The sequence below is a fragment of the Microcaecilia unicolor genome, chromosome 6 (genome assembly GCF_901765095.1).
Source record: "Microcaecilia unicolor chromosome 6, aMicUni1.1, whole genome shotgun sequence".
NCBI classification, from domain to species: domain Eukaryota; kingdom Metazoa; phylum Chordata; class Amphibia; order Gymnophiona; family Siphonopidae; genus Microcaecilia; species Microcaecilia unicolor.
This window is the reverse complement of record NC_044036.1, coordinates 95,428,159-95,439,554: the sequence shown is the minus strand read 5'-3', so window position 1 is coordinate 95,439,554 and position 11,396 is coordinate 95,428,159. Positions and strand designations below refer to the sequence as shown.

Genomic DNA, 11,396 nt, shown 5'->3' with positions numbered 1-11,396 from the left:
TCTGTGTGTGCTCTGAGGCCCTGCCTCCTCTCACTGTATGACTTTCTTTCACCTTTCTTTTTCTTTCTTTTTTTGATAGTAAGGATTTTTAACGTTTATATTTTATGCATGTATATTTTTACACTGTATGTAGTACATTGTCATTTTTCTGTTTAGTAAACTGTGTTATGCCTACTTGTATAGGCCACAGCGGTTTATCAAGTTTTACTAATAAATAAATAAATAAATAAATAAATAAATAAATAAATAAATAAATAAGGAAGTTTAGTGGGGGCAGAGCCACAGTACTGCCATAAATATGCAGGGGGTCAGACTCCATGCAGGGGTGGTGCTAGTGTATTAGATGTTCCAGGTGAACCTTCAGCCTTGTATTCTCTCAATCAACTCTTAGGCTCATAAGCTCCTCCTCTCCCATGAGATTTTGTTAATTAAACTCAATAGTTGTGATGACATCAATACTACCACTCTTAAAACAAGCCTGTAAAAACACACAAAACTGTGCTGTGATGGTTTTTTATGTGGCTGTCAGGGCCTATTGTTTTCCTTCAACTGGTGCTGCTTGTGGTCACCCTCCAAAAGCAGTTACCCTAGGCATTTGCCTAGTTTGCATAATGGTGAAACCTGCCATGACCCTATGCTCACTATTTGCCATTCTATAGCCACTGCCAGAACCATGAAATGGATGGGGAGGAGGAAGAGATCGGAAGGCCATAAGAGAGAGAGGGATTGCAGGTGATATTATACTCCAAAGTGTGCATTTTTTTCAAAATTATTTTCTACAATAAAGTATTTGTAACTCTTTGGTACCAGGATAGCAGTAAGGTCAGGCGGGATATAGAAAGAGGGCAGCAGAAAATCCGACTATTGAGTGTCCCAGTCAGTCTGTGTGTGAAATTTTATTATAAAGGTTGTTATTATTAGCAGTGTATGTTTTGTATTTGGCTTATTATTATTATTAGATGTTTTAATCCTCCTGCTGTGGTAATGATTGGAATATAATCTTGTTTTCAGTGGGAATGGGTGGCTGGGTGTTTGTGGCCCTTTACCTTTCAATTTCCATTTTCTACAAGCTTTAATTTCATAAACATAAGGTCAAGAAAGGGTTTGTGGTTAATGTATAGCCCAGGTCCTACATTTGAATCATAACCAAAGGCTGGAAAGGCATGTAGTTTAAAGACACTCAAACAATTCTCCTGGCTTCTTGTCATTTTTGTGAGTCTAGCGTATGGTGTTTGGTTATGGATTGGTGGTGTGGTCTCATCCAGGTGTTTGCTAGGTTTAGCCCTACCTTGTTAGATAATTATAGAGACCCTGAGGTAAAGGCTGATCCAAACCTCACCCTCCCTGATTGCTTGGTGAGACTAGATATTTAAATGTCATTACAAAGATCTATCAAAAGTATATGTCCTGTATGTGAAAATAGGCCCAGTATTTTCTGCTGTAAATTCAGTTGGATCATGTATTCTTGTCTTCTGTCAAGCCATCAGTTTTTTTTTTTTTTATGAGGGCTTTCTGTTAGAACACCAGGGCTAGCAGGAAAAATAATAGAAGCATTTGGTCTTGAAACAGGATTTTTTTAAAACATTTTTTTGTAAATAGTGCCTTTAAAAGTAGAAGCACAGATAGAATCAAAGAGAGATCACTTTTGGATTGGATTTCATGTTTTTAGTTTTCAGGCTGTGCATAAAACCATATTGTAAACCAAAGTAGATGGCATAAAGGGGCATTTTCAAAAGGGACGTCCAAGTTTTGATGAGGACGTCCTCGCAAAACGTCCCCATCCAGGGAAACAAGATGGATGTCCATCTTTCGTTTCGATGATACAGTCAGCGACGCCCAAATCCTGAAATTTGGTCGTCCTTAGAGCAGTGGCATAGCAAGGGAGGGGCGGTGGGGGCGGTCTGACCTGGGTGCACGCTGCTGAAGAGTGCAGAGAGCAGCCGGGCGCCTGTTGGCTCCACTGGTTCCCTGCTCCCTCTGCCCCTGTACAGGTTACTTCCTGTTCTGGGGCAGAGGGAGCAGGGAGCCAGTGGAGCCAACAGGCACGCAGCTGCTCTCTGCACCCTCCAGTAGCCAAGAATGCACCTTGGGGGGGCTTGATGCACTGGGGAGGGGGGTGTCATTGTGCTGGGGGGGGTGTTGTGCTGCATCCTGCGGGGGGACGCCGCTGCACCCGGGGGGGGGGGGGGTGCGCAGTGGTGATCCACCCCGGGTGGCAGCCGACCTAGGATCACCACTGCCTTAGAGATGGTCGTCCCTAGACTTGGTCGTTTCTGATTTTCAGTGATAATGGAAACCAAGGGCGACCATCTCAGAAATGCTGGAGGAGCCAGCATTTGTAGTTCACTGGTCCCCCTGACATGCCAGGACACCAGCCGGGCACCCTAGGGGGCACTTCAGTGGACTTCATAAATTGCTCCCAGGAACATAGCTCCCTTACCTTATGTACACCATACGGGTGAAGGGGGCACCTATATATGGGTACAGTGGGTTTGCGGTGGGTTTTGGAGGGCTTGCTGTTTCCTCCACAAACGTAACAGGTAGGGGGATGAGCCTGTGTCCGCCTGCCTGAAGTGCACTGCACCCACTAAAACTGCTCCAGGGACCTGCATACTGCTGTCATGGAGCTGGGTATGATATTTGAGGCTGGCAAAAAATATTTGTAAAGTTTTTTTGAGGGTGGGAGGAGGTTAGTGACCACTGGGGGAGTAAGGGGAGGTCACCCCCGATTCTCTCCGGTGGTCATTTGGTCATTTTGGGCACCTTTTTGTGCCTTGGTCGTAAGAAAAACACGACCAGGTAAAGTCGTCCAAGTGTTCATCAGGGACGTCTTTGTTTCTTTCAATTATGGGTCGAGGATGTCCTAGTGTTAGGCACGCCAAAGTCCCGCCTTCGCTAACCTCCATTTACACCCCCTTGAACTTTGGCTGTCCCTGCGATGGAAAGCAGTTGGGGACATCCAAAATGAGCTTTCGATTATACCAATTTGGACGTCCCTGTGAGAAGGACGCCCATTTTCCGATTTATGTTGAAAGATGGGTGTCCTTTTTCGAAAATGAGCCCAATAGCCTTTATTTTATTTATTTATTTGTTACATGTGTATCCCACATTTCCCCACCTATTTGTAGGCTCAATGTGGCTTACATAATACCAGAGAGGCGTTTGCAGACTCCTGTGTGAACAAATACAAAGTGATGTTATGGTAAGATAAAGTTCATGTGGCTCAGCCACATTAGGGAATCGTCATTATGTCAAAATGTCAGGCAAAGAGAACAGCATTTCCTGGCTAGATTATATCCAAAGCTTCTGTCTAGAAGAAAAAGTCATTTTTTTTCTGCTGCTGCTTTATTTATTGATGGTGGCGAACACTTCAAAATCTCCACAATACAAGTTGCCCCAGGGACACGTTGATTTCGAGGTCTTTACATCTGGTGATCAGCTGTTTCCCTGAGGCTAGCAACATGTCAAAACATCTTGAAGTTCTGTAAATAATATCAAGCTTATGAATATGTACAGTCTTGCAGGCTCATGTCTGTTCAGATGTATTCGCCTTTAAGTAGCCGGGCGGATCGTTTTGCTAGTGCTGCGGGAGAGGGGCGTGCAAGAGGGAGGTGAGTTTCTAAGGGAAAGTAGTGACTTCAGAGGCCAAGTGAAGGGGCTGCAGACTTTCTGGAGGAGAAGGGGGAGGGGAAGCCGGCTTCTGCTCAAGCACCAGATCAGAAAGAGGGTTATCTGCTATTAAATTACAGGAGCTCGACAGAAGGAGAGAACAGGTTTGTTTCACGTGCCTATGTCAATATTGCTTGCAGCCACCATACAGATAAGTAGGATTTAATTCTCTTTTGTTTTAAGTATTTGTATTTCTATAAGGTTCTTTTAGGGCTTTGTTCTTAACTGATCACGATTTGTTTTAAAATACTCCACAGCGCTGGATTGGTTGCCCTGCACGCTCAAATTGACTCAAATCAGATTTCTCCACCCAGGACTGCAAAGGCTCAGTGGCTTCTCCATGAATCAGGTTGTTGTGTGTGCGCTTTCTCTGTTGATGTCTTTTTTTATTTGCCCCTTTTCCTGAGCAATGCTGTGATTTCTTGAAGGCTATTTCTTGAAGAAATCATATTTAGTTATAATTTGTCACGGAAGCTCACCTTTTTAATTGAAGGGTAGACTGCAGTGCAACCTGTTTCTCTTTTGAAGCCGGTTTTTCTAGTGCCTGCTTCCCTGATTGCATTTTCTGGGCAGATGGACGGACTTGGACACCAGCCTTGTTCTCAGATGCTGCATGTATCCTAAGCAGAGAGTTTTCTTCCTAGTTACGGAGCTGATTTTCTGTTAAATCGCAGGAAGCAGGCACCCTGCAACGGAAAACAGTCTTTTCTCTCATCCACTGTACTGAGAAAGGTAGTTAATGCATTTTAAGGTTTGATAAAAGGCTAGATAATCATATTTGCTAGTTCGTTATTCTAATTCTTTTTTGTGTGTTTGAGAAAAACCTGTTATCTTTTATTCTCTCATTGTGGATTTGCACTTGTAATTAAGGAGGTGGTTTGGTTGCTAGCGCAGGATCCATATCCTATGGGAAGCCAAACATGTGCTGGCTTTTTCAGTGATTTGGCCAGGATTTTCGTTTTTTTTTTTCTTCTATGGGAATGAAGCTGCAGTAGCCACCTTTTTAATCTAGGCTACTGCCATTGCTGAGTGGACTATTTCCATCCCTGGTGTTTGTGGATCGCTTATCCCCAGCTCTGTTATTTGACTGACTGTTATCCTTGGATCATCACCCTTTGTTCTTTCTTTTTTGACTTACAGGATGGCTCGCTTTGGAGAGACGGTGGCTGGAAGGTTGGGATCCGGGGATGGAAGCTCAGAGCGGAGCAAGACCTTGCAGGTAGCCCCGGCGGCTCCAGTAGGAACTCAAGCTGCTTTCAAACAATCCAAAGCGCAAAGAGCAAGGACCATGGCTTTATATAATCCCATCCCAGTCCGGCAGAACTGTTTCACCGTCAACAGGTCGCTTTTTCTCTTCGGGGAAGATAACATTGTAAGGAAATACGCCAAGAAAGTCATCGACTGGCCATATCCTTTTCACTGCTGCTGATAACCTGGCTTTTTCAAACTTGTTTCCTTCTCCTCTGGATTTGCACTTGTTTTTAGGCAAAACGTATCACCTCTGCATTAGGTGCAGAGAGAGCGTTTCCGGCAATGTGAGAGGTAAGCCGTCCCTCTTTCATTTTTTCACACTGTACGATTTGAGTGAAATGTTCCATGAGTGTATTATACTACACAAACTGGCAGGGTTGCTTTCACATTAGTACTCTGTTGCTTTTATTTTTCTCTGTAGTGTATCAAGTCCTGATCCTTTTGGGTTTTCTACAGAATCCCGGAACCCAGTAAAAGGGGGGGGGGGGGGGGGGGGGGAGAGAGAGGCATTTAAGCAAACATGCTGTTGTTTTAGCGATAGCTCTAACGTTTTTGACCTTTCCACTTTTACATAACTGCACAGATGAGACCCTAGAAAGGTTAGAGATTAAGTTTTCCAGTAGCAGTTTGGTACTGTGTCATCCATGGCATACTTTTCATGTTTAAACTTATAATTCAATTATATATTCTGGGCTCTACTACACTCATATGTTAACTATAATGACAAACTAGGTATTGCTAATTTTGATCTATAGTTATCACTTACCCCAATTTCTCTTCTTACCAATCAAATGTAAAAAAAGATAATTACGTTTAGTAAACTTGTATGTTTCTGTATTAGGAAGTTTCATTATTACTAATATGCTTATGTCGGCAGAGTGTCAAGGACAATTGTAACTAGAGAGGGTTGGTAAGGTAATCTTTTGGTTTTTCCAAACTAATGGGGCAGGAAAGAGAAAAACTGGAGTGGTTAGTGACCCAGCCCATGGAGAAGTACAGAGCCACTTCAGCTGCTTGGTCAGTTCTTCCTACCAGATAGGATGTAATATAAAGGAAACACCATAGTAAGGTACATAAAATGCAAGAGCTTCTGCTAGAATTAGAGACAGTTCTTCCGGATTATGCACAAATGGTGATTTCTCTGTGTAGCAGCTCTCTTCAGTTGGGTGCTTCTCCTGGGATAAAAATCTTTAAAGTGAGTCTTCAAACTGTTTTATCCCTGAAGGTAACTCCCATAATTTTGTGCAGATACCAGTTTCTTAGTATGACTGACACACACACTTGCATTTATGAGTAAAACCTGTTTTTTCAATTGTTTCCACTAATGACCTATATCTAATTTATCCATTGTGCTAAGTACAACAGGTAGTTTATGTATATAATTAATGCTGTCGGCCTTGATTACATAAATTGACTGTTGCCCGAGAGCAACCAAGCTGTTGGAGTTGAGTATTCAGACTTGTTCATTTTGAGCACCACAGACAGCTGCCCAAACAATGCAAACCACACATGCATAGTGCATTGAACGCCATGGGCAGATCTATTGATCGCTCTTAGATACCATCCGATGTGACGAATGGCCGATAAATACGGTACAGCTGTAATATGACTATTTTCTTTTCTATGAGAATTCTTACTGAAGCACAAAGCTCTGTTTTTTTTAATAAAATGAGGGACCTTCTGCATCATACATACAAATTCTTGCTTTACATCTGAAATACCACCAAATGCAATGAGCAAGTAGTTGCTTGTTTTGCACTGGATTTTTTTCACTCTCTGTCTCTTTCTGTAACCATATAATTATTTATACTTTTCCATCTCTCCAACTTATTTTAGGGCTTTATGCATCAATGCTTTTTTTTTTTCCTATTCTGTGCCTGTGGAAAATAAATCTGGATAAATCAGGCCCTTAATGTCACTGGTTTCCTTTAATGACATCTTAGCTTTTACCAAGTGAAAAACTGCAAAAATGAAGAATGTTGTATACTATTAAGATCATATTTGACTTTCATAAATATACTTTGAAGCAGAATCAAGATATGTCACAAACACTATAGTAGTATTATTTAGCATTTTTTGAAGTTAGTTTTGTGTTTTAACTGCCCCTGGCTTCATCTCAATTTTATGTTATTACTTTCAAATATTGTTATGAAGTAAAACAGTTGCAAAAAAGCCATGGTGAGAGTTGTTCTATGCGTAAAAAAAAAAAACAAAAAACAAAGAGCAAGTTTGTTTGTTTTGACTGTTTATTCCACACTTAATTTTTAGACAGAAAGAAAGGCCCGAGAGCTTGTCTCGACGGGCCCAGTTAAACGAGGGCTGGGCTCGTTTGAGAAGGCTCTGAGCAGGAAGGAGGGAGTGCATGGGTGGGGTGGGGGGGGGGGGGGGCGGGGTCAGTGTCCTCGGCCAGAGGGCACGAGGGCTGGCGTGATTGGTTGGCTTAAAAGAAGCTGGCCAGCCCTTGACCCCAATTTTGGCATCTGATTGGTGGAGAGGTTGCCGGGGGCAGGGCAATGGGGAGGGAATAAAGGCTAGGATTCCTCCGAGGCTCAGGGTGTTTCCTGATCCTCGGAGGCGGCTTTGGGCAATGGCGTCCGATGCGGGAGCTGCTGGGGAGGAGGACATGCAGGCAGAGGTGTCTCTCTGCGCTAGTGACTCCCTGGAAGAGAGTCCGGAGCGGGTGAGTGCAGGCGAGGCATCAGTGCCTTTATATACTCGCAGATCAAAGGACATAGCCAGATCTGCAATTGCAGTAGAAGCTGCAATGGGGGCAGGCAGGAAGCGTCAGGAAAAAACTACTTCAGCCAGCCAGGCAGGCAAGGAGGGGGTAGGTTCTAAGGCGAAGGGGTCACAGAGATCGGGGGTTGTGGAGTTGCCAGGGGGCACAGCTTCCCTTTCTGGCAGGGTAGGGCTGGCTTTGGGAGGGGAAGGGGACAGATGAGGGAGGCCGGTGCAGAGAGTCTATGGTGGATCCTCCCTCTCCATGTGCTGCCTGCATGGAGGCTTTGGCGGAGGGGAGGGGGGTTGGTGGCCTGGCTGGTTTGCCTCTTGGGGGTTCTCAGCCCGCGGGTAGACAATGGGTGAAGAGTGCGGCTATGAGTGTTGGGCACTCACTGCCTTCCTGTGCTATACCGGGGGGCTTTGGGGGGGGGGCTCCCTACAAGCATGGGTGGCTCCTTGACAGGATGGGGCCCCCATCCATGGAGCCACTGGCCGCCCTTTGTTTTGCCCCCATGGGCAGCGATGGCTGCCCTTCCCCCGGTGGCCCCCTGGGCCGCTTTGCCCCCACTAGCGGATATGCGTTGGGCATTCCCGGGCTTCCCTGAGGTGGTGCCTGAAGCGTACCGAGGGGCCGGAGCAGGGTTGGGAGTCAGAGGGGCTGATCCTGCTGCTGCTTCATTTTTGTCTTTACAGGTACAGAGCACAGTGGAGGGTGCGGAGACGATATCAGGCGTGACTGGCTAGGTGGAGCATGGGACAGCAGAATGCCCTTCTACATCTGCGGCGGGAGATGCCAGTGGCAGGATAGTGGCAGGTTGGGAGTGGACCCCGCTCATCTGGGACATTGCGAGACATGGCCCTGCTGCAGCCCCGGGGACATCCATGGCAGGTGCTGGAGCTTCAGGATCGGGTAATAGATCGTCTTCTACTTGGGTGTGGGGTGGGAGTGCGCGGCGAAAAAAGAAGGGGAAGGGAAAGCGGAATAGGGCTTCTTCTTCTTCTTGTCTCTTCTTCTTCCTCTTTCACATCCTCCTCTTCTTCTTCTCCATCCGGGGGCGTCTCTCATCCGGTGGAGTTGGCGACAGCTGACGGAGAAGGGACGAGGGGTCCACCTGCCTTGGTGGTCCTTTCAGAGTTATGGGAGCAGCTCCTGCACACATTGCGTCGGCAGATCAGACGGAGGAAGTGTGTGTGTGTATATATATATATATGTATATATATTTTGGTTGCTGGAGGGCAGGGGGCGCCGGAAGGATAAGAAGAAAGGAAAAACACAGACCGAGGGTCTGAGGGAGCGCAAGGTCACCAAAACGGTGGTTAATTGGGTGCGATCCTTTCTGCGCATGGCCAGTGTATGGGGTCATTATGACGCGGGCCAGTATGGCCTTTTGTTAGCGTATGTGGACACAGTGCTGGATGCCTTTCAGCGTTTTGGGGGTGGTGGTCATGGTTGAACTACGATGAAGCCTTCAGGGACAAGATGGAAGAGAACCTCCATATGTCTTGGGGGACACAAGATATCAACTTATGGTTGGTTCACATGGGTCATCGGCGGTGGGGGGGGGACGGGCAAGGGAGGGCTTGCTCTTGCGACTCCAGGTAGGTCCTTTTGTGCCTCAAGTATGGGGGTCGGTGCCCCAGGAGCCGGATCCGTTTCATCCTCTGAGGTGTGTTGGCGGTTCAACAGAGCTTCCTGTCCCTTTTCAGACTGCAAGTTTCGACACGTCTGTTCCGCCTGTGGCCAAGGAGACACCGCGGCAAAATGTCCGAGGAAGGGGGCGGGGGACAGTCCAACGCTAAGCCGTAATTGGTTTAGCCGTGCCCCTACGCCAGTGAGGGTCGAAGCGATGCTGCCATGGCTCCGTCGATACCCAGTCGGGGAGGCTGTGGAAATATTAGGGAGGGGTTTCACGGACGGATTTGTCATTCCATTCCAGGGTCGGTTGGTCAATAACTGGGTGCGGAACTCGGTGTCTACCACTCGACTGCGAGAGGTGGTGAGGAAAAAACTGGCGGAGGAGATTGAGTTGGACAGGATCGCCAGTCCATTCGATCGTCCTTTTCCATCCTTTATGATCTCTTTGGCGGTTATACCTAAGAAAGCGCCAAGAAAAATTCTGCCTCATTCACAACCTCTCGTACCTGATGGGTGGTTCCATAAATGCAGGCATTCCCAAGGACTTCTACTCGGTGCAGTACACGTCATTTGACTGTGTGGTGTGGCTGGTCCGTCAATGTGGTGTCGGGGCTCAGATGGCAAAGGTGGATATTGAGGCGGCCTTCAGGCTGCTACCCGTCCACCCTTCTGTGTTTCCGTTGCTAGGTTTCCATTTTGAGGAGTCATTTTACTTTGACCGATATATGCCGATGGTTGTTCGGTCTCCTGTGCATACTTTGAACGGTTCAGCTCCTTTGTACACTGGGTGACCGCGCAGAGGTCTGGGCTTGACAGTCTGGTGCACTATTTGGATAATTTGCTGTTCATTGGGGCGTCCGATGGCATGGACTGCGGTCATTTGTTAAGAGTCTTTATGTCAGTTGCGGAAGACTTTGGCATTCCTTTGGCCTCTGAAAAACAGAGGGCCCTGTTTCGGTCCTCACCTTCCTAGGCATTGAAATTGATACAGTAAGGATGGTTACTGTTTGCCGCGGAGAGAAGGTGGCTCAGTTGGAAGAGCAGATTATGGCAGTATTATAGGTCCATAAGGCCCCCTTGTGTGTCATTCAGTCCCTGGTGGGGAGCCTTATTTTGCATGTCGGGTCATTCCGATGGGTTGTGCCTTTTCTCAACGCCTGGCTTTTGCGACGTCCGGGGGTCACAAAGCCTCATCATTATGTGCGATTTTCCTCTGGAGTTTGCAGTGATCTGTGTATGTGGTCGGAGTTCTTATCTGCGTTCAATGGTACCTTAGCGCTGCAGAGTGAGGAAGTGTCCAATGTGGATCTCGACTTGTTCACGGATGCAGCAGGAGGATCAGGTTTTGGGGTGTACGGTGCAGGCACTTGGTGTGCCACCCCGTGGCCGGAAAGCTGGGTGGTGGTTGGGGTTGCAAAGAATATTACATTCTTGGAGCTGTTTCCGTTTCTGGTGGCTTGTGAGTTGTGGTCTGGGAAGTTGCAGAATAAAAGTATCTTGGTGTGGTGCGACAACCAGGGGGTGGTGGAGGTAGTGAACAAACAGCTGGCGCATTGCTTGCTGGTGAACTCCTTGATTAGGGAGCTGGTTCTGCGTTGTCTGCAACTAAATGTTCACTTACAGGCTAGGCAAGTGCCAGGAATTTCCAATCATTTGGCTGATGCTCTTTCTCGTTTTCAATTTCAGATTTTCTGGGCTTTGGCACAGGAGGCAGACGTGGAAGGACAGCCAATGCCGGGGCATCTTTGGCTGCTAGGAGACCTGAGGTGTGGGAGATGATGAGAGCCTCAGTTGCACTATCCACATGGTCAGCGTATACCTACGGTTATGACAGAGTGACTAGCTATCTCAGGAGCGAAGGTTGGACAGCGGGCCGGGCATCTGACGAGTTGTTAGCTGCCTACGTTGCTAATGCCAAGGGAAGGGGTAGTTCGCGAAGTGCAGTCACGTGTCATCTAGCAGGGTTCACCTTTTTCAGCAAGGCGTTTGGGTGGGGTCAGCCGACATCCAGTTTTCCAGTCCGCAGTTCCTTGAAGGGTTGGAGCAGGTCATCTCCCCCAGTGCCGGATGCTCGTTGGCCGATTACTCACGGCCTTTTGGTGCGCCTTTTGCAGGCGGT

The 11,396-nt window shown here is 47.0% G+C and overlaps 1 protein-coding gene across 1 annotated transcript in view; it reads left to right on the top strand.

The window, feature by feature from the left end:
• The first annotated feature begins 4,809 nt into the window (after positions 1–4,809).
• CACNA1E (calcium voltage-gated channel subunit alpha1 E) overlaps positions 4,810–11,396 on the top strand; it is a 786,482-nt gene continuing 779,895 nt past the window's right edge. The window contains exon 1 of the mRNA XM_030206580.1: positions 4,810–5,076. Within this exon, the coding sequence (XP_030062440.1) occupies positions 4,811–5,076 (266 nt within the window). The 5' untranslated portion in view covers position 4,810. The remainder of the gene's footprint in view (positions 5,077–11,396) is intronic.